The sequence below is a fragment of the Empidonax traillii genome, unplaced genomic scaffold (assembly GCF_003031625.1).
Source record: "Empidonax traillii isolate 1590-97213 ecotype Southwest subspecies unplaced genomic scaffold, ASM303162v1 scaffold99:size1466351, whole genome shotgun sequence".
In the NCBI taxonomy this organism is placed as follows: Eukaryota; Metazoa; Chordata; class Aves; order Passeriformes; family Tyrannidae; genus Empidonax; species Empidonax traillii.
The window spans coordinates 484,174-507,274 of record NW_020955292.1 but is presented as its reverse complement, the minus strand read 5'-3'; the positions used below and the strand labels follow the sequence as shown (position 1 = coordinate 507,274).

At 41.2% G+C, this 23,101-nt stretch overlaps 1 protein-coding gene across 8 annotated transcripts in view; it reads left to right on the top strand.

Annotated features, from left to right (window-relative positions):
• The window catches only part of CIT (citron rho-interacting serine/threonine kinase), a 72,339-nt gene that overhangs the window by 12,931 nt on the left and 36,307 nt on the right, over positions 1–23,101 (top strand). For 4 of the 8 annotated variants that reach the window (XM_027881924.1, XM_027881919.1, XM_027881918.1 and 1 more), the window contains exons 10-19: positions 3,143–3,323; positions 10,359–10,464; positions 11,334–11,477; positions 12,819–12,938; positions 16,403–16,573; positions 16,829–16,888; positions 17,465–17,518; positions 18,642–18,782; positions 19,151–19,276; positions 22,246–22,341. In XM_027881924.1, the coding sequence (XP_027737725.1) occupies positions 3,143–3,323; positions 10,359–10,464; positions 11,334–11,477; positions 12,819–12,938; positions 16,403–16,573; positions 16,829–16,888; positions 17,465–17,518; positions 18,642–18,782; positions 19,151–19,276; positions 22,246–22,341 (1,199 nt within the window). Of the gene's footprint in view, positions 1–1,856; positions 1,886–3,142; positions 3,324–10,358; positions 10,465–11,333; positions 11,478–12,818; positions 12,939–16,402; positions 16,574–16,828; positions 16,889–17,464; positions 17,519–18,641; positions 18,783–19,150; positions 19,277–22,245; positions 22,342–23,101 lie in introns of those variants that run through there. The other 4 variants (XM_027881921.1, XM_027881920.1, XM_027881923.1 and 1 more) reach the window with 2 other exon arrangements.

Below are 23,101 nucleotides of genomic sequence, written 5' to 3'. Positions count from 1 at the left end.
CTATGAAGAAGCTACCAAATAATTGACAAAATCAGACAAAGTTGATCTAACTTTTTTTTTTTTTTTTTTTTTTTTTTTTTTTTTTTTTTTTTTTTTTTTTTTTTTTTTTTTTTTTTTTTTTTTTTTTTTTTTTTTTTTTTTTTTTTTTTTTTTTTTTTTTTTTTTTTTTTTTTTTTTTTTTTTTTTTTTTTTTTTTTTTTTTTTTTTTTTTTTAAATTTACTCCCAGTTATTACTCTGGAGTGATTTTGTTTTCTCCTGTGCTGCAACTTCTGAAGAAGTTCTGCTTCTCATTTTCACTCGCTGTTGACAAGTTCAGAACCACTTGACATGGAGAGGTGTTTTGGTTGAGTGACTCTCCTAAGTTTCCTCTTCACCTGCTACTATTTCTTGATACAACTATTAGAGTTAGTATCAATACAACTATTATTAGTATCAAAGTTACACTGCAGAGGTGCAGAGTTTTTGGACTCTTAAGTCATGGATTTTAGTGAATGCAACACAGAGGGCAAAGGATTTTTTTCATTATTCTTTACTCCGGTGTTCACCATTTCCCTCTTCTTTGTTCTCATATTTTATTAAGCACTAGAGGAAGCTGTAGTGTAAAACCCTGTGCTCTTTAAACCAGTTTCCCAGCAGCCCCAAAGGTTTGCTCTGTCTCACGTTCAGTTTTATCTTTGTGCATCCATTGTGCCCCCACTGAGCTCTTTTCATCTTTTTATCTGCATGCATAGTTAAATGGTATTTTCCTTTCTGCGAGTGGTTTGAGGAAGAATTCTTACTGTTGGTAAGAGGAATGACTTTCTTTTTAATTACAATGGCTTGAAGATGACTCTTAAGGTCTTCTTTGCTGATTTCTGGTGAGCAGTAAGGCTCTAGATCTCCCTTTCAAAGATGAATTTATCTGTCAGGCTCTGGCAAGTGCAGAACAGGGTGCTTACACTGTTATAAAAAGGCAGCCAAGTTGGGTTTTGGTACCTCTTTAAGAAAGATTCTAGACTTCCCTGGATGAAGAGTTTGCTGTTTTCCCTGTTACTTTACCTCACAGACAGTATCTGTCCTCAGAAATGATGTTAAAAACCTCCCAGCAGCCCCTTCCTGTAAGAGAATGTGCAGAGTTCTTTCAGCAAATGTCCTGAACTAAAAAATACTAATCCTGAACTAATCCTCCTCTGCTGTGAATTAACTGTAACTTTGGGCTTGTATTTGCATTAAAAATGAAATACTTACAAATTGTTTTCTGTTACTTCTCTGTTTTTAATCATTAAGAGGATGTGGAAGAGTAGCTGGACATTATCCTGACATTAAGTGATTAAAAAAAAACATACACACCCTAACCAACAATCTGTACTTCAAAATTATGTTTATGGTACATAAATATCAGCATTATATTGAATCTAAATTTGTATCATAACCAATAAAACAGAAGAAATTAATAAATTCCTGATATTGACAGAAATTTTAAACGTTCTGGAGCCAGTAAGTAAAACTGCTACCTCCAGAACCTATTTAATTTGTGTATCTTCCCCATTTCTCTCATTCCAATGTACTTGGAACTACTGTACGTGAGCAGCATCCTCTCTGCTTCATGGAATCTCTTCTCACTTCCCTGCTTGGGAGCAGAGTCAGGATGGCTCCTTGGGGAGCTCCTCACAAAGCCTGTGTGTGGAGTTGGGATTTGGCTGTTCACACAGACACATTCTTTTTTCTTTTGGCTGTTAATGCTGGTCTGGTGGGTGGTTACAGCTACGTCTGTGTAGAGAATGAAGAGTTAACAGCGGGCAGTGCAGGGCTCTGGCAGCCTAGAGGGAGCCAGCAAGCTCCAGCCGTGCCTGCTGCTGCCCCTGTCAGTCCCGGCGGCAGCAGCATCTGTCACGATGCAGGCAGGTAGGGTTAAACCCCCGAGCATGCAGGGAGTGAGGAGCAGGGAGCCTGCACTGCAGGGGTTGGAATGTTTGTTCCCCGGTTCTTCAATCCTCATCAGCCCCTTCAGCTCCGGGAGATCCGGAGTGGATCCATGGTAACGGGTTTAGCACACTCCACTTCCATCAGCTGGTGACAATGGGCTCTTCTGGTTGCTGACTGAAGAGCTGTCCCCCTGGCTAATCTCTTTTTTAGCTCTGTATAGAGTTGCAGTGAGTGGGGACCTAAGCGATGAAATAAATTAATAAATGTTGGAAAAGGTGATTTAAGGAGGCAGGAATTGCACAGCAGGCTCTTGCATTCGTTCCTTTCCCACACGTAGCCAAGCCAGCAGGTAGCTCGGGTGCTGCACATCATTGAGGAGAACTTGTCCTTTTGTTCCTTGGGTTAATGAAAGTGAAGCTAATGCGAGAGAATCGGCTGAAATTAAACAACTGCTTGACAAGTTAAGTGGTACCAATTTAGAAATTATACTAAGAAATACATTGTAATTCCTGCTATTTATACCTCTCTTCAGAGCTGATTGTATCAGAGCCAGACTGCAGTGGTGTCCCGACAAGAGTTCCAGATCTTCAGCAAGCTCTTTCAGAGAAATAAAATCTTACTTTCTTCCTTTTCTAAGGACTAGTGAGTTTCTAGTAGCTATAGTTTATTAGAACCTTCCAGGAGAAAGACCAGTTTTCTCTTGATTAGAAACCCATGCTGGGAAGATTCTTGTTAGTGCTAAAGGGTAAGATATATATCCCTCAGCTGACTGGCACAGGATCAGGCTTCATTCTCAGGTAGTGTCACTAATTGGACAGGTTGGAGACATTTTCCTTTTCAGGAGGAATCAGAATCGTCTGACTTTTAGCTGTATTACAGCACTGTTTTTACTTAGCCTGGTGCTTTGATTTAATTCAGTGCAATGTGTTTAAAAAACCCACCATCCTAACCTGAAACAAAAAAAACCCCAAAGCCCCCAGTCTCAAATGCCCAAGCTGAAGCCCAGTCTGCTCAGTGTGGGAGATGCTGTGCCTGCAGAGTGGTAGCCATGTTGGTGGCTCAAGGGTTAATCTCTTGTTGCTGTAATACGCTTTGAGAGCAGCAGCTCAGTCTGCTTGTGTTAGCAAGATTAAAAGCAGGAGCTGCAGTGCCATTGCAAGCACTGAATGAGTGGGACCGTTGCAGAGTGAACTGGAGCAGAATTTTGTCTTTTCTTCTTGCTTTTTTTTCCACCAGCTCCTCCCCCCTTCGTTCCTACTCTCAAGTCTGATGATGACACCTCAAATTTCGATGAACCAGAGAAGAATTCGCGGGTTTTATCCTCTACGCGCCAGTTGAGCCCAGCAGGATTCTCGGGGGAAGATTTGCCGTTTGTGGGGTTTTCATTCACCAAGGCATTGGGGATCCTCAGACCAGAGTAAGTAGGAATTATTGCTTAGGTGGATGGGACTACAGGAAAAACGGGCAGGTTTGTTCCAGGGAGGATGGTGTGTGTGGGGAAAAGCTGTTTTAACTGACCTGTGCTCTGCTGTAGGGAAGCTGCCAGATTCAGGCTTGATCTGTTGCTGCTGTGCCTTGTGCATGTCCTACCGTTCTGGGATTATTTCTGGGATAAAGGGGAGGGAATGGGATGGAAAGATTGATTCTAGACCAGTTATTATTGAAATTGTTGCTGAAATACTTTGGATTAGTTGTTGCTGTTAAGCAGGGAGCAGTAGATGATTGCATTTCTGGTACTGCAGATCCCTGCAAGAGGGAGAATACTGAGGAGTTCAGAGATGGAAAAGGGGGGTGGTGTTATTTTATTGGGTCAGAGAGTGGGCACCAAGTGCTGGGGATGTGTAAGGCTAAATCAGTGATCCACAGAAATGGAGCTCTACTAACCTGGGAATGTGCAGCAATGGGTCAGTGAACAAGAGAAGGAGCTGATGGCAGCTGGCTGTGTGCTGCTGGGTCAAGTTAAATAGGAGGACTGGACATTGCTGTACTGTGTATTATGAGTCTGGAGATTCAGATGAAATATGCAGTGTTCGTGGAGGGATGTGAAGATCTAGAAGAAATGGTTTCCCTTGGAAAGAAAACCTCCTTTCCGAGGGAATGGAGTCAGAGAAAAAGAAGAATATAAGTAATGTGGTATAAACCATTTGATGTGGTGGGTGGTTAGTTTCTGATGACAGAGCTATTGGAAAAGTATTAGTGCAGTGCTTTAAGTTGGGAAGTCCTTACCTCGGGATCTGGAGGCCTCTCAGGAACGCAGTGGCTTTGGCTGGGTTAGTGATTCAGTGCACTGAGGAGCTGTGTTTTCGTGTCAACCATCGTTCACTCCTGCTAGTTAGTTCCCTTCAGGGACTTGGCTGTCAATCTGTCTTAATCAAGTTTTGTTTTTTGTCATACTGGTTGTGATAGTTGCTCTGCAGTAAACGTGTCACCGAATCTGGGGATACTGTTGACATCTTTGATCTTGCCCACACCGTGAATCAAGGTTATATGATGGTTATGCCAGTAATAAAAAGGGAATCTTTGGCTGTCCCTCCTCAGCAGAGTTGCTTTTATGGCAAAAGGGAGACAACACAAAAACCCAAAAAGTGTTCTTCTGGTGAAATGATTTAATATTGTCAGCAGAATTAGAAAAATGGAACGTTAGATCTGTAGATGCCTGGGGTTCAAATCTGTCTTAATTCAGGAGTGATGAGTTTAACTTAAGGAATTATCTTTTCTGCCCGGGGAACTGCAATCCATGTACCAAGGCTAAATGGCCATTCAGGTAACAGAGGAGCCTCAACAGTGACCACATTGGTGTGGTAAAAAATCTGTATGTAATGGGGCCCAGGACTAGAACTGAGGAGGAGTGTGAGGTGAAGTCTCAGAACAGTGGTGGTGTAACTGTGCTGGAGGCTGAGCCAGCTGTAGCAGATGGATTGATGTTTCCTCTGTGGAGATGGTACTGAAAAGGCAAATGGAAGTTATACTTGAATTTTGGTAATAGATATGAAGAGGTAGAGCAGAAGAATATAGAGATCAATGTCCTCTGGAGAAATTTTGACTGAAGTAAAATTTCTGTTTTGTGTGGCCTGTTTTTTCCCTGTGCTGGAAGAGAGAGACATCATATATTTAATTTCCCCCAAATAATTTTAATGTAGGTAGATCTTATTGGCTTCTTTTTTTTTTGAATGAGATCTTGATGAATGCAGTTCGTTATTTTTAGCAGTTAATATTTGCATTTTGTTCTAAGAAGGTGATTTAAATATGGCAAAGAGCTTGCGGAGACTTGAAAATGTATCTGTATTTAAATAACGCAGTGATTGGTTTATTCTCAATATCACTGCAATTGGGTTATAAAGATAACTTCTTACTTATAAAATGTTGCCTAATGTGTGTTTTACTTGAGGAAATACAGTACTGTTTCTGTCCACACCAGCTGGAACATCAGATTCTAGATGGAGAACAGTAAATGGAGGGGGGGGAAGGTTTATCTCTCGTGAATCTTGGGATGTCTTCTCTGTAAGGTCCTAAGTCAGGAAGTTGATGGGTCCGGAATTTTTCTTCTTAAAACCTTTCCTCTGAAAGTCCAACCTTATGGTTGCTAAGTGATGCAGCTCTGTTTTCCTGCCTGCAGCACGAACCCTCCAGTGCTGCTCACAGCGAGCCCAGGCAGCTGCAGAGTGCCAGGAACAAGGTCCTTGAAACTTTCATTGCCTGCAATTTGAGGGCTGTCAGGCCGTGAAGTTTAGGGTTGTGCTCTTGCCCTTGTTCACTGGACAGGAAGAAGGTGTGGCTGAGCTAGGGATTTCAGATACTTCAGGAAAAAGAAAAGGAAGGTAAAAGAAGTTCTCTTTTCCATTCTCCTCTTCCTCCCAATGACACAGTGCTAGGAGGGTTCACCCAAGTCACTCAGACCTGTTGCCAGAGATGATACAGTTGGTGTGTAGCTTAGAAGAGTTCACTGAATTACAGTGTTGCCCCATACCATGAGATTTGGGATGAATTTGTGACCCCCTAACAACTGTGAAATTTAACAAAAGAGCAAAAGTCATGGCATTAATGTGTCATAGGAAGCAATCAGGAGAAATCAAGGGCTCAATTGCTTATGCCATAGGTTCCTGTCCTAGCAAAGTGCTTGTTAAATAAATGTGCTGTGATTCTAAGAGCTGGGCTGAGGCTGCAGAGAAGGACCAGCTGAGTCCTTCTGCCATCATGGCCTCTGAATCCCTGCTCTGGGGGAGAAGAGCCTGTCTGGCTGCAAACCTGGCTGCTGGTTTGGCTGCCAGCGTGTGACTGTGACAAGATAAGAGGCAACTGAGGGTTTAATTCCATTAAAAGCCAGCCCCACCTTCCTGTCCCTAACCATGGCTGATCTCCAGTGCTTAGAGCAAGTGACAAAACCCCTTGGGTGCCAAAAATATGCATCAAGTAGTGAAGGAAAATCGTTCTTGTCCTTTGCAGGTGACTAGCAGGAGCCTGAAGGCGGAAGATAAATATGTTATAAATCCAGGGTTAACCAAATATACCAAACTGCCTAATAAAAATAAATAGCTAATAAAAATAAATGCCTAATAAAAATCGATACCAAATAAAATAGACCAAAAATACCTAATAAGAAATACCTAATTAAAAAATACTTTATAATGCAAATTTTTGCCTGCCCACGTCCTCTCTGCAAGGTCCTAAGAAGTGGGTTTTTTTCAGGATTTCTGGGGTTTTGGTTTTTGTGACTTTTTTTTGGTTATTGGGATTGTTTCTGTTTTATTTTTTTTTATTTAAAAATTTGATATGGATTCATGACTGTCATTGTAAAATACTGAGAGTTAAAATGGGCCATTCTTCCAGAAGGAAGGACTACTGATTCCTTCCAACAGTTTGTCGGGTTCTGGTGAGCTCTTTCACCAAAGATAGATTAAAGAGGAAGCACAGGATGAGCATACCAAAAATATGCTTTGCTTCAGCAAGCTCTATTCACAGATTGATGGTATCACTGTTTGTTTTTGGTGGGTTTTTTTTTAGGCCTGAGCAAGCATTTAGGAGGGGGCGGAAGGTACAGATGAGTATAATGCTAAAAGGAATAGAGCAGGAGGGCTGGGGGATGAGATTATGGGCATGTTGTGTGGGGGCCAGGATTAGGACAGATGGTGCCAATCACTGGGAGAAGGAAGAAGCACAGGTGAGTTGGGGGTTTCTGAGAGTGGCATCAAAGGACACAGGAAGTTACGATGCACTGGGGGGACCAAGGAACGTGTTGGATACCCCAGAGCCATCCTGGAGCTTTCCCTCTGCTAATGCTTTTTTTTTCTTCTTCATCTCAGCCACGTTGGGACCGGAGGAGCTTTTACACAACCAGCACCATTTCTAAACATTCTGCTGGTTGAGGCTGCTGCTGATCTAGCTGTGAAATCACTAGTCAGCTGGAAGTTAACTTGGTTTTTAGTCATGCAGGCAGTGCTTCTTTGGAAAGTAACTTGGCACAGCCGCAGTGCTATCAGAGCTTGGTACTACAGACTTGACTTTGGGGTTTTTTTAATCTTTTATTGCAATTTTCTTGTTGATGGCTGCTGGTTACCTTTTGTTAATCTATTTTTTCACACTTCAGAGGAAACAGCAGAAACTGCTCTGTTGTGCTAAGAGAATTGATCCAGATGTAGCAGTTAATTAAATGAAATACTCTGAGATGGTCCCAGCCTGAATGATAGCTTTGCATCATGGCTTTTGATGTTGGATTGTAAGTGTTTAATTTCTGCAATGATGCTGACTGAGGAAGAATGTAAGTGCCCCAGAAATGTGGGTATTTTCCACCTTGTCATGCTCTGTTGAGAGCTTCTATCACCATGACAAGGCTTATTAGATTAGCCGGTATTCCATTTCTCTTGATTTCCTCTGTCTGCCCCTTTCTGATACTTTGAAGGTTGTATGGATGCTCAGGAAGTTGTTCTAATACAATTTGTACACAGGAAAGAATTACTGGGAAAGCAAGTCTGTTAAAAGCTGCGTGTCCAGTCCTAACCCAAATCAGCTTCCCTTGGGGATAAGATGTTCTTTTTCCACGGCAGGAAAATTATCGTGTCACCAGGACATATATTTTTAAGGAATTTCTTCCCCTTTTTGGACAGGAATGAGGAAGGAAGATTGTAGCTCTAGTTTGTAGCCTCCTCTTCCCTTACAAAGCCAACCCTGAGGAGCAGCTCCCTCTGCAGTCACCTCAGGAAATCCAAACTTCTCTCAGTCTCCTGCTGTGTGTCCCAGCCCATCCCACCCTGCTGAACCACCTGTCCTTGCACAGCTCTGCATCTCCTTCCCTGGATCCCTCCTCTTCCTGCCTGCCTTGCAGTGCCTGTGGATGCTTTCAACTGGCTCACTAGGAGGAAATTTTGAAAAGCAAAATGGTGCCTGTAATATTAGGCTCTGATTCTTTTCATAGCAAATACAATAAATAAGCAAAAATAGCAGATAAAATTCGCTCCTTTAGGGAGGTGGAATAGAAGCCACAAGTAAAACCAGGTCTTGTGAGAACCGGCCTGGAGTTTTCTTAGGTAATGCCTCAGGTTTGAAAAGGTGATGGCTGAGGTTGAAACTGTAACAGGAAAAAAAAAAGAATTGCTTCAGCCAGTACAGTTCAGACCTGTAAAAATAAATTTTTATTATAAGAAGATTTTCAGACTTGTCTCAGTACATATTTGCAGCTATTTACATATATTTGATTAACATTTGAAAGCAGATTCCTTAGTGTCTTTTTTAGTTAATGTGAGCTTTAATTTGTATTTTTAGACTGCTTTTCTCAACTATTCATTTTTAGCCTTGTTTGTACACCCAGCTGTTATGGGATTTAATATGCATCTTTCTCAGATGGTTGCCTTTTCTCTGTAGGAGTAGAGACACGCTTTATAAATTGATTTTTAAATATGGTAATTTGACGGATCGGATTGATTGGACCAGGACTAAAGGAACGCTGTATAAAAGCATTAATTTTAAACATTTTTTATTTTTTTTTTTTCCAGTAAGTCCTGATCATATCTGTATCATTGACATGCAGGATTCTTTCTTCTAAGTTTTTCCATACCAGGTTTCTGAAGAGAGATTCATATTTGACCTCTCAGGGCAGAATTGGTGGGTTTTGCTGGGTTTGTTTGCTGATATCACAACAGTGTTTCCTGATGACAGCTCGAGGTGGTGGTGCTGATGATCCCTTTGAGACAGAAACATTGCTGCAGCATTTCCATCGAAACCCCCGTCTGTCTTTCTGTGCCTGTGTTGCACATCGAGTTGGATTAAGGAGTGGATTTTGCTCAGAAAATGGTGGTGATGGAATGAAACTTTCCTTGGTGTTGAGAGGAGCCTGTGCTGCTGTGTGTGGGTGTGTGGCTGTGTGCAGAGAGCTGCTCAAAGATCCTCTCTCTCCGTGGGGATAGCTGGCTGCACACCAAACTGTGGCCAGGAGGAGCAGAAAGCGATGTGTGGGCAGCCTGTGTGATCTTTTATTAGCACCTTCATTGTGCTCCTGCGTGCTCATCCATCAGTTAACACTGGCTCCATCAGTAACTGCTTAAATATCTCCTTTGAATCATTTTAAGCGAGGGAGAATGTGATTTTTAAAATTATGTTTTGATGTGTGTAGTTAATTTTTTTGGTTGCAGATTGCATATTTAAGGCTGCAAGGCACTAAAAATACCCTCCCAAACATCAGGTGGCTTCCTCTCATTTTCTAGAATGAATTTAGACTAACAGAAATGGTAAACTTCTTAAGTGCTGAGTCCCAATTAGACAGAGAGCTTAAGAGCAAGTAAATATTTCCCCCAGGTTTCTGGAGTCAAATTGTTTTGAACAGTACAGTTTAAGTTGTGTCTCATGAAAAAGAATTACTTCTAAGTGGAGCTCTGAAGTTCTGCAGTGTGACTAATCATATTGGTATTGATTGAGTTCGTAGGGATCATATGAATTGGGTTAGCAAAGTTTCAATTTCGATTCACAGAATGTAACTAAGGATATTAAACTCCTCTTCCTGTGGTGCAGATTATGAAATGTTGAAGTTTTTAGGGCTTTTATAGTTGGGTGATAATTTAAAAACCTGTTTAAAAATAAAGTACCAAATAAAAAGCATTTCTCCGGAAATTTGTTATCTTTCCAAAGGTTCCTTTGGCTTTATGCTTTGGTTTTGTTGCACTTATAAATCCCTCCAAATTATGCAGTACCGTTGCTGTGATTTATTGTTTTGCACTGTGACATATCCACTGATGGAAAATATGAATATTGTAACGAGAAGTACACGTGGATTATTTGGTAATGGTACACTGTCATCAGCTTTTATGGTATGTTTGATCTGAAATGATGGCTGTTAGGCTGGAATTGCTGCACCTTTCCTTTACCCTGGGATAAGTAAGTACACAATGACTTTACAGAGGCTGCATGAATCAGATTTCTGGACCTTTTGCCTATATTCATGTGCTCTTTGGCTTTGCTCTTTTAGATCTGTTTTTTCAAGTGTGGATTCTCCGGCCAAGGTCAGCTCCATGGAAAAGACACTTCTTCTCAAGAGCAAAGAGCTCCAAGACGCCCAGGACAAGTGTCACAAGGTATTTATTTATGCGATTGGCCATCTCCATTGCTCCAGGAATCTGCAACCACTGTATGTCCGGGGATCTGTCAGATGCTTCTGATCATCCAGACTCGTGGTGGGCAAAGTGCTTTTCCTTCAGAGAGGTGGCTTCCTGTCCAGTACAAAGGGAGATGAATGTAGGCCATGCTCTTGCTCTAGATACTTTTACCTTAACAAGAAGCGACTCTGGATTTTAAACTGTCCTTTTCCCAGCGTTGACACAGACGACTGCTGCTTCCTGCAGGCCGTGCCTCTTCATCACAAGTCACCCCAGTACTGTTCTGAGGGGCTCCTCCTCACTCATCAGCTCCTGCTTGTGTAACTGTTGTCACGTCACTGCTTATGGTGAACGTCTCGTAACAGTTGCTGTGCTCCAATAGAGGGAACCCGGTGGAGTCTTTTAACACTTACTGCTTGTTTGAGACTTTTATGAGAGTTCCATTACTTTTCTCCCTGCTCTGTTCTGGATTTGACCATTTGCTCCTGACAAGGAGATGGGGGGAAACCATCTTCTGGTCCAGCATGGATTTGGGATAAGGTTAAAGTGACCCATCTCTGCAAGTCAGGTGAAAAATGATTGTGTCTTCTTTGCTAACTGGGGTTCGAAGAATGACTGAATATGAACAAGCAGCTTGAATGAATGGGGTGACTTAGACTTACTACTTGTCCTTGAGAAGAACTGTGCATTCCTGGAGCAGAGACAATGGTATCGGAATTTAAACACCATTTGGAGAAACGTAGCTTAGAAGTCTCTCGGAGACAAATTCCTTACAAGCAGAGCTCTGAAAGTAGCGGTTAACAAAGCTTGTGAAGCCCCCCTTTATAACCTTTTGATATTTATTGCAGATGGAGCAGGAAATGACGCGGTTGCACCGGAGAGTGTCAGAGGTGGAGGCTGTACTTAGCCAAAAGGAGGTGGAACTGAAAGCCTCTGAGACCCAGCGATCCCTCCTGGAGCAGGACCTGGCCACCTATATCACAGAATGCAGTGTGAGCCCTTCCCCCAGTCCTTTCAGATCTGAAGGCCTGAAATCTGGTGGTCTTTGTCTTTCTCTTCCATCGTGCTTTCAGTGGGGTACTTGATGAAGAGAAAATAATGTGTGAGGGGATATCTGTTGAACACGGAGCCCTGAGCTGTTTGCAAAAGCTTGCTTGATAGTTTGATTCAAACGTTGTTTCATGGTCATGTGCTTAGATCATGCAGGAGTGACTACTGTCCTGGTCTTGCTGGAACTATTTGTGATGTTTGTCTCACTGGCTGTGCTAGAACATGCTTGGGTTTGACTTCTTGCAGGTTTCTTAGCCAGAAGAGGATGGGGCCTAATCAGTGCCTAGACAAAAATCTTCAAGAACAAATAGGATTAGGAAGCAAAGGTGTTGCCTCCATCCGTGGTGTCCTGAGCTCACACTGATCCAGTTCCCCAGCACAATGTCAGGGAAGGTTGTAGGACAGGTGCTATTTTTCAGGTAGAGTCTAAAAATGAGACTGCAAAGCCATGCCTTCAAAGATCATTTGGCATTTTTCATGGGAGCTGGAATGTCTGCCCAATTGTCCTGGCAAGACTCCAGTGAGGATATTTTCATTCGAGTCGATAGTCTCTGTATTTTCAGTTGGATATACAATTATGTTTCCTCTCTTGTACCAAGAACAAAAGTGCAGACAATACTCTCTTTCAGAGAACTGAAAACCCTTTCTGGTGGGTTGGTTTGTTGGGAAGCACATCTTAAAATGGGGCTGAGTTTTACCATACTAAACGCTACTAGGTAAATAAATAAAATTCAGTTTAGATCTCTCTATTGAAGAATAATATTCAGTTGACAGGAGGACCGTTCCACTGGTAGGTCCAAATTGCAGGTAAGGTATGTGGTGAGATACAGACTCAGCTCTCCTGTTCTTTGTAGAAGTTTAACAAAGCATTTGACTCACTTAACAGCAACAAGAAAAATGTAAGTAACATGAAGTTGAAGGATTGTATCTAGGTTGTGAATTAATAGTGCTGGATAAAATATAGATAAATGCTGTCAATAATGGATGCCTTTTGTGATCTGTGTTTGGTTTTTGTCTCTAAACCTGATGTGAGGAAGTAGAGATTTGAACCAAGATTTGAGTAAACAATGTTTGTGAAAATGGGCTGCTTCTGTTCAGATAGGAGCAGCACTGGCCATGAATTTCATTAGGGTTCCATCGCCAGTGCCTTGATTTTTTTGTATTTTTTTTATTTATTTTGATGCCTCACTGCAGTCCAGGAGGCATTTGTGTAACTAAAGATCTACATTATACAACCATTTGAAAAACCAAAGCCTGTGTATTGAACATTTTGCTTTCTGCAGAGCTTAAAGCGAAGCCTGGAGCAGGCACGGATGGAGGTGTCTCAGGAAGATGATAAGGCACTGCAGCTACTTCATGATATCAGAGAGCAGAGCCGAAAACTGCAAGAGATCAAAGAACAGGTATTCCTGCTTCTTTGGGCAGCAGGGTGGCTATCCACAAACAGGCATTCTTGGCATATCCTACCTCTGGTGCCAGGATGACTTGTGATGTTGGTAGGCTGTGATAACTCCCAATCTGTGTTTTTTCACATGGGTGCCTAAACACAACAAAATTCCACTCGTGTATTTTACAAGTAAGCACTGACTCCAAACTTGAGGGTTTTTTTTTCCTAGTCTTGAGAGGACTTTGTCTATAAAACTAGCCTAGGAAAAAGTTGCAAAGCTTTAGTAATATGATGCATTAGAAATGAGCTATCCATTTAAAATGGTTAAGATATGCAAGTTTCATAACAAGTTAATGAATCTTCAACTGGGAGAGAACTGAGCTAGCCTTAATTTTGTTTTGTTTTTCTTTTTTTCTTCTTTCTTTTCTGGCCACTTAAAATATTATTCTTTCAAAGTAGAATTTGTTTTCCTCATTCTTCTTTTCCTGTTTGCAAAGGAGAAATTAATAGGTTTTTTTCCCACTAGAAGAATGCTCAAAATTCATTAATCCATATGGTTGTTCATAATGGGAAAAAAAAAGTCAGAATTAAATGAAAATATATCCAAATTTGGACATTTTAGGTTTAAAATTATTTACAAGACAGAACCCACTCAGTTTTACGAATTAACAGCAACATATTGCATTTAGAAAAAGATATTTGCTGTAGCATTCAAATAATTCTTTGCAACTATCTGCTGGTTTTCATCTTCAAAGCACTTTACAAATGGTAACTGACTCATTTCAAAGTGTTTGAGACAAGGAAACCCAGAAACCTTGGTAATAATTCTCCAGACGTAAGAAGCTCTTATGTAAAAAGTAATGAAATGCAAACTCAACCCTCTGGATGTCTCAGGCCTCCATAGACCTCTCCTGCATTCTTCTGGGGGGTTGTTTTATGTAATACAAGGGATCTAAAGCTCCCTACTCTCTGTTCTGGTGCTTTGCTTGGAAAGTTGCTTTAAATACTGAACTGTGGAAGGTTTTTGATGATTGGAAATACCCGTAGATTCTCAGGCAGTACAGACACATGAAACAGAGGAAACATAATGCAAGTGATTCTTAATCGGATGCTTTGCCCCAGAATCTCTTAATTTGGCTTGTGAAGATTCACAGTGACATAAAAATGCTGCTTAGGTCAACAAGTGAATCTGTAATATCCTGCAGACTTTCATATCTGGGGGGGGTCTTCTGAGCTTTCTGAAAGACAAGAGCAATAAAATCTGCTGAGATATTTGTGCTGACTCATACGAGCAGGTGGATCTTGGCCATTAATTTGGACCATGATTTTTAAGTTGAGGGAACTGGGAGATGAGATGGATGAGTCCCTTTAGAGTTTTGCTGTTGAAAACCTGAAACTCGAGAGAGAGCAAGTCAGATCAACAGCAAATCAGAACCTCCAAAAGTTAATATTTAGGCACATGGTATTTTCAGGGCAAGGCTGTAGGTTCAACTTGACCTCAGGTACTTGAATAGAAGAGCGTGGTGGATTTGTGTTTTATTTTTGTTTGTTTGGGGTGTGTGTTTGGTTTTTGTTTTGTTCTGGTTATTTTTTTGTTTTAACTAAACCTGTGCTCTGGTTGTGATTTGGTGAAGATCTGTATGAGCAGGTGAACTTGCAACGACTCAGAATCTGTATTTTTTGAAAGCCCCCCTCATTTGTATGTAGTTCCCTGATGTGATTTGCTTCAGGTACATGCCCTGAGCTTTGCCTGTCCACTGATATGCACTTAAGTGCCTCTTGGTAGTTCTTAAACTCTGCCCAGTGAATATCTGAGAGGTTTGTTCTGTGTTGCCTTCAGTGGTGTGGCCTGTTCCTCTGACCTGATCGTGACACTTATTCAAAGATAATCTTGCAAATGTGATGAAACAAGAAAACCTGAAATATCACTAACTATCTCCTCTTCTTCCTTCTTTTCTCCTTCCCCATTCTCCTCCCTTCCCAAACACTCATTATCACAGTGGCAACTGTAGTCATACTTGTAATTCTTTGGTCAAGTGTTATATTCTAGGAAGTCTTAAAAATTTTTACTTTCTAAGCAGAACTTGTATTCCTTCAAACTGTTCTGCCTTTTTTGTTCCCAAATTCATTTGTATGAAAAAGAATATTTGAATTAATATATGCTTAGTTTCTATCGAAAGGCTCTAATTCTTTCCAGCAAGAAAATCAGACCGTCCCTAGGAGACTAACTGGGAAGAACAGGTCACTGCGTGCCTTACAAACTGGAGAACCCATTTTGGGGTTCCAAAGCAGAGCCATTCTGCCAAAAGATAGTAAAGCAATCTGTGAAAGGCCCAGCTTCTCTAAACATCTGCATAAGCTCTCCTTGCTGGAGGGTCAGGGGCTGCCCTGGGCTGCCTCAGGGTTCCTGCAGTCCCAGGGCCTGTCTGGAGGGAGCGATGACAAACCCGATCCTGTCACGAGACAGTTGCTCCTCTGAAGATGGGGGTAGTCAGGAGTATTGTAAGGGATTAAAATGGAAAGAAAGATAGACTCCCCCACTGTCAGTCCCTCAGAATCTTTGTTCCTAGCTCTTGATGTGCATGTTTTCTACTTGTTCGCAGCTTCATAAGAAATACTTTGGTTTGGTTTTGTTTTTTTTTCCCATTTTGCTTTAGAGTAATTTTATGAAATGTATACTTACAGGACTTAGTAAATGCTAAATAAACATGATTGAATTCTTTTTTATCCAGTAAATATATGAGAAGCAATCTCTTGAGCTAGTCTCAGTTTGAGTTCCCAGTGTCATTGAGATAGTCAATTCAAATTCTTTTCTTCTCCCATCTTCCCCATCAAATGCCCTGTCTTGTAGTCTCCTGCAAGGGGAATATTTATTTCTGCCTATATAGAAAAATATCTTCTATGGGCAATGCGATTTATAGGTAGTTTTTCTAAGATAATGTTTGATTTTAGGTTGTCTCCCATGCAGAGCAATGTGATCCTTTTTAACTCCGTCAAGAGAAAATAGCTGATGGCACAGTGTGCTACCCCTCTGCTTCTCCTTCTTTCCTTTTACCCAAGCTGTGCAGATCTGTGATAACTGTCATGTTATCAGCCTGAGAAAATAGATCTTGAGGGAGCATCTGGGCATTTAATAGAGACATCAACTCAAAGGCACATTTCTGTTTCAGAGCTTAGAAATGTAAGTAATTTTGATCATTTGTGTGTAGATGTATCTATGTGTTCCTGCACTCTTAAAAAGTCAATGTTTGGACTTTTCGAGGTATTGAGTTGAAAATGGCAAGACTCAAACCAGAACGCCATTGATGTTATTTTGTTTAGTTTTTCCTGTTTTATTTTGTACTTTACCTTTCTACCACATCCTCTTATTAAACTCATCTCTTGCCTGCGATCCGTATTCTGGGATCTGCTGCTCCAAGCGTTGCCCCTGTTGCCTCTTAAAATGTAATACCTTCTCCTCCCCTTCCACCCCAACTACAGGAATATCAAGCTCAAGTGGAAGAAATGAGGTTGATGATGAATCAGTTGGAGGAGGATCTGATTTCAGCTCGCAGGCGCAGCGACCTCTACGAGTCGGAGTTGAGGGAGTCCCGCCTGGCAGCGGAGGAATTCAAACGCAAAGCTGCTGAATGTCACAACAAGTTGCAAAAGGTAGTTCAGGCTTCATGGGAGTCACGGGGCTGATGCTTTGCTTGAATTCCTGGTGCTCTTTGACACACTCACACAGGAGTTGGGGGGGTGTCCTTCAAAGATTAGCGTGGTTTGTACAACTAATGCAAAACGTTTTCCAGCTGTGCACTCAGAACAGCCTGACTTGTGTAACTCCTGGTGTTTAAATTGCACGACTGGATAGAAGCACAACGTACTACAGCTTTTGCTGAGATTTTTATATATTTTATACTTAAGTTACAGGTTAAAGATCAAGGAAAAAATGAAGCAGGAGAGTTATATTGCAAATTGGAGAAGGTATGTTCACTTCAGTGCCCTGGAGTTTGCTTACTGGGTCTTTCATATCACGCATAGAAACCAAGAGTGTCTTTGGCTACTCTGTGACATGCACGGCCTCACAACCCTCCCTGTTTCATTTCACTTCATTTAATTTCATTTTTTAAGATGCCTTTTTCTTGGTGTGATTCACTGTTCTTTCTGATTTGATATAAAGCTGTCTCTGGATAACCTGTTCTTAATGGCTTGTGTTCAGATGCCAGGCAAAGCCAGGCTTTGTGTGTCATCCGAGTTTGGAGTTAAAGTGGGGATACGTGAGGGTTTTCTTTATTCATAAAGAACAGCAAATGAAAACCTGATAGAATTCTGAGTATTCTCACACTGAACAATCTGCTTGGTGACCAAAATATCAAATCAACCAGAAGTTAGCAAAGTGGAAATAGACTGGCCAAGGAGCATTTTGTTGTGTTGGAATTTATAGGGAGAAACAAAGGTTTTTGGGAAGTGAATTAAAATAAATATGCTATCATCAGCAGAGAGCATTTTTTCCTTTTTGGTTTTATGACTCTTTCCCTCCATCTCTTTATTTAACTGTAGATCAATACAGAGCAGCAGGCCAAAATCCAGGAGCTGCAGGAAAAGCTGACAAAGGTAATGTCTGGGTGGTGAAAGTGAGTTTTCCACAAGACTTTCCAGTGAAACCTTAATGGAGAGGAGGGATGCACTTTGTTTTACCCTCAAAAATAGAATTAGTCATAGCATGAGGGATGATAAGGAAAGGGGGGTGGGAACTGGTATCTGAAATCACTGGTGCTCTCAATATGCTTTTGGCTCTTGAGACATGTCAACAGTGTTTATTTTTACACATGAAGCTGAGTCAGAGCTGGAGTAGTGTAGAGCAATTCTCATTTAATGGGGATGCCATGGGCAATGCACTGCTCTCTTGCTTCCCAAGACAGACTTCAGCTGGTTTTTGCTCACTAGTAAAACACGTGTTGGGCTTGGTTTAGTCTCTCAGTACACTCTGCCTTAGTTGCAAAGTCACTTAGAGTTCAGTTATTCACAATAAAACTTAAACAATAAGGATTCACGGCAGAATTTTGAACCACCTTAGCAATGTATGCTGAATAATGTCTAATGTTTGCTGTTGTGGTCAGTCATCACTGTAAGAACAGTCTGACTGGAATCTTTTAGCTGGAGAGAAAGGGGTTGTCACACTTGGCACCTCCTGAGAGGGGCCTTTTTCAAGGGTTAATATTCGTGGATATGATCAGGAGGCCAAAACTATATAGAAATAGTACTTGAAATATTTCAAAACAATCATGTTTTATCCTGCCTTCTTTTCTCCCTGCATTATTGCTCAGGCATTATCTTTAGGCCAACAGGTTATCATTCTCCTGATCTTTTAGTAAGATTATTTTGGGAGTTCTTTCCAAGAACTTGAGCTGAATTTGGGGGTAGGCTTTACTCTCAAGACACAGAGTCAAGTAGAAACTTGCACTATAGGAAGACAAACTTGTGCATGTCCTGGATTGTAATTTTTTTTTTTTTTTGTGAAACAGAAATTAGAATTATGTAATTGAAGTTAGAATGTGGGTGAATGTGGGTTCCTGCACATGTTTGTGGTTGTCTTAATTTAGACAGTTAGGCCAAAGTTCTGTAGTGGATTTATTCAGAATATTGACCATCTTGAGGTTTTGAAGCTTTTACACAACAAAGTTTTGTGTGTGCTTTTCATATAATATTTTCTTTTTTTTTTTCTTTGGACCTTCAGGCTGTGAAAGCCAGTTCAGAGGCAACTGAGCTGCTGCAGAATATCCGTCAAGCAAAGGAGAGAGCTGAGAAGGAGCTGGAGAAGCTGCAGAACAGGGAAGATTCTAATGAAAGCATGAAGAAGAAATTACTTGAAGCGGAGGTGAGTGGAGAACATCCATCTAAAGTAAATTAGTTATTGGGATGTGCATCAGTTTAGGAACCTGGATGATTGAACAATGTGTATTCCTGTAGTAACTCTTCAGGGGAAAGTGTTGGTAGAGGTGAATCCATTTTTAATTAAAAAGAGATCCGTTTCTTTGAAGAAGGCCGAGAGGTTTTTTATTTTGAGTGAGGAGTCAATAAGGACATGTGGTTACCTAAGGGATCTGAGGCATGACGAGGACTGAAAATACAGAGGCCAACTCTGTACATTGACTGCTTCAGCCTGTTTGTTTCTAGAAACCACTGCTTGCTTTGTGCTAGTGCAGAGTTGAACAGCCTAAATGGCAGCTCAGAATTGCTCTACAGGAACGGCGCCATTCTCTGGAGAATCAGGTGAAGAGGTTGGAGACCGTGGAGCGACGGGAAAACCGCCTGAAAGAAGATATTCAAACCAAATCTCAGCAGATCCAACAGATGGCAGAAAAAATTCTGGTGAGCAGAGGGGAAAATGAAACTTGGAGTGGGAGAGTTTGTAAGAAAGGGGTAGGAAAGAAGCAGAAGGCATAGAATTGTGTCGAATAAAGTGGGAATTGTTGAATATAGGGATTTCTTTCTTGTATCAGTCATACTGGAGAAAGCCTAAGCACTGAAACTCTCTTTGCACCTGTAGTTACAAATTCACTCCCTCACTCCTGTACTTTTAGTCTTAATACTTCTTCAAAATTGTAGTTGTCTCAGTGGGAGCACTCTTAAGTCAACATAGTAATATTTAAATTATTTACCTAGTGATTGTTTCAGAAGTAAAGCATTCTCAGGACAGGAAACTGCAACAACAAAACCATTAATATCTATCTTTTAAACTAAATTGCAGAGGAATTTAGAGGTCAGATCTATTTGAAATGCTTATGTTTTGAAGCAGAGAGAAATTAGTCATCTGAACTGTTCATCTCCAAAGATAATATTTGTCAGGAAACCATTTTCACCCACATGTTTCTCTGCTGGCAATTTATTGTTTCTCTCCTTCTTAAACCTATTAAATCTTTATAGCAAGTTAGCATGTCAGTCTCTAGTGAACCAAGCAGAGGGTGTTTCTAATACTTTTGCTTCCTTGGGACAGGAAGCATAATTTTATAGTGGAATAATTAAATTTACTTTGCATTCCTCATGAGCTCTCTTTGTGTGTTGCCAACGTGAGAAGGAAAGAAAGGATGACATTTTATTGGTAGCGATCCCGAGCAGAGACACACCTGAGGAAGGCCAAATGGAAATGAATAAATAAGCATATTTAGAGTCAACAGATGACCCAGGCTTGTTCTGGGGGTGTGGACTTTAACATCAGAGTGCCTGATTGCTGTCAAGAAAGGGTAGAATCAGTTCTTTAGTAGTGCTGTTACTTTCAAATTGTTTTGATAGCACGAGTGCATGGTAAGTGGGAGACTATGCTGGGCACAGAGCCAATTTTATGTTTAGAAATAGTGTAAAACTTTGGATTGTTTCATAAGCCTGCTGTGTATATTTGGGAGTTATTCCTTGGATTTGATTGTGTTCTCTGTGGAGGAGAAACTGGAAGGGAATGCAGAAACATCGACTAATTGTTTTACACGGGGGGGGGTATGTTTAGCTCTTCTTATAGAGAGTTTCCATGGAGTTCTGACAGAGTGTTGGAGAGGCACAAAAGTATGTTATGAAAAAGTCAATCAGGCATTGAAGAAATATTCCTACAGTCGTTCCTAGTCCCTTGCAACTCTGACCTGGGAGCACAGGGTACTGGTGTTCTTTCTGCACTCTGACCCTCTACCTCCCCTCGAGTTGATCTCTTCTTGAGATCTTGATCTCAACTTGACTTTTCCTGGTATAAAAGCCTAGAAAGGTAAGATGGGAGTTGAAGATACAGAATTGCATAGAATAAGGTGGATATTGCTGAATAAAGGCATTGTTTTCATGTACACTCATGCAGCAGTATCAGAGAAGTACCAGCTGATCTGCCTGTAATGAATTGAATAGGAAGCAAGAAACAAGTCAGAGAAGAATTTATTACTGTCTGAAAGTGCAGATCACTGCTGTGATGCCAAACACAGAGTCAGTGCTACGTAGAGAATAGTGAGTGAGAACTGGAATGGTAGGAGATGTACCTTTTAAAGCCCACTCTGGCTGTTAAGTGCCACTGCAGGAACTGGTGAAGCTGCTGCTACGAGATGAGCAGTCTGATGCCGGTGGCTTTGAAGCTGCTGCTGATCTGGTTGTCTGATTCTCTGCCAGGACCTGAAACGTGTGGGCTTCTGGGGGAGGCGACTTGTCCCTCTTGTTGCTGGGAGACACATTTCAATTGCAAAAGGCAGCAATCTCCATTCCATGCACAAGTGTCGGGACCAGGCACTGGAGATGACCTACTTTTGGTGAACCTCCCTCTTTGATTCTCACTTCTGGAAAAAGAGGTCTATAGCAAATTACTGCAAAAAAAAGCCATATATTTTCAAGATGAGGAAGATCAGAAAAGAGAATATGAAAATAATATGAGAAGTGCTAAAGTACACAGGAATACCAGGAAGTTTTCCAGTGCTGTGCAGTAATGAAGGCAGACAGGAGACCTGGATGCAGCCCAAGACCTCAACTTGTCGGTGCAAGAGTCAAGCCAGTGGTAGTGAGTGACAGACCTGGAGCTGCTCTTGTTCCAGGGAAATTGTTGGAGTGGCAAATACAACAATGAATGAGCATAAAGTTGTAAGCTCAGCTCTTGTGAGGTGTCCTGTTGAAAGCTGAGTATAGATATACCCCAAATAAGATAGTCAGACAGCAGAAACAGCTGATTTCTGAGTTACAAATGACTTAAGTCCTTGCTGAGCACGGCTGAAACTGTCTAATGTGAAATAAGGAGGTTAAAAACATTCTGGCATGTTCCACCATGTATCTTGCATCCTGCACTTTTCATTTTCCAAGCAACTTATAAATAGTTGTTCTGACAACATTTATCCGAGGAATACAGCAAAGTAAATGCTATTCCCACTCTGAATGCAGAATGAAAAGCATTGACAGCAGTACCCCCTTATTGAGGTTTTCTGTTGGAAAACAAGTAAGAGACCTTGGTAAAAATAGATCTGAACTTCCTGTGATGCCACTGCAGCTATAAAATGTTTATAACTGTGTGTTTTCACCAAATGTCCTTGGCCTATCTTTGAGAATATTTTACTGGGAAAGGGAGATTCTTACCTTGGAAGTAGAAATCTTTGTCCTTAGCAGTGGACCTGCACTGCAGTAGAAGGGTCAGCAGCAACACACAGAGCTTAAAGCTGATAATGTGCAGTTCTCATAAGGTTTTGTTTAATATGACAGCCCAGGTCTCAGGATATTTATAGTGTGAAGCCTTAAAAAAGAGCATGAATGAGTGTTTGATACCTGTGTAACACATGCACACAGCACCTACTATTTCTTTGTGTCTGAATGTGAATCTCTGCTGCTTTCAGGAGCTGGAGGAAAAGCATCGTGAGGCTCAAATCGCAGCACAACACCTGGAGCTGCAGCTGAAACAGAAGGAACAATTCTATGAGGAAAAACTCAAAGTAAAAATGTCTTATCTTCCTTACAAGCTTTTGTGGGTAGAAGGGGTTCAGAGGAAAACAGCTGCCTTTGGGCTCTGTTTAGCCTGATGAGTTGCCTTCTTGCTCACCCCTACAGCAAAGTGCAGGGAGCTCAGTGGAATCTAAATCAGTTTTTTCTCTCAGTCCCTGCCCCTGTACCTGAGCTGTCTGGAGCACTGCATTAGGACAGCTGGGACTGCAAGTCAGAACTGCAGGGAGGCACTTGGTGATTTTAATTTGACTGTTGCTGACTAAATGATCCTCAGTGCTGTTGGATCTCACACCCTGAGGAAGCTTTCAGTTCTTCTTAGTGGTGATTTTCTGAGTGTTCCCTCAGCCTACCTGCGAGTTTTAAATGCAGCAAATACTGGAGCATTTCTGAAATCCCATCCTCTTGGAGCTGGAACATCTGCCAAGAAGCCACAGAAACCACCCACTTTGTTTTTGTCTTTTCCAGGGTAGCATTAACAAACAGATAGAAATAGAATCATAGACACCATCTAAAATTAGGCAAAAAGAGCTGGGAAATAGGAGTATGTGCACTGGCTATGGTTTTTTTCTAAAGAGCTTACAGTATGACAGGCAGTAAATACATTTTATAAGAATCTTTGCTGAACCAGATCATTCTTAGTAGACACAGCCTTTATCTGGTACATTTATCTGGGACTTTAATTCTACATTTTGGCTTAAATGTGAGAGGACATAATATTAAAGAGAAGACATTTCTGTGGGAGAAATATGT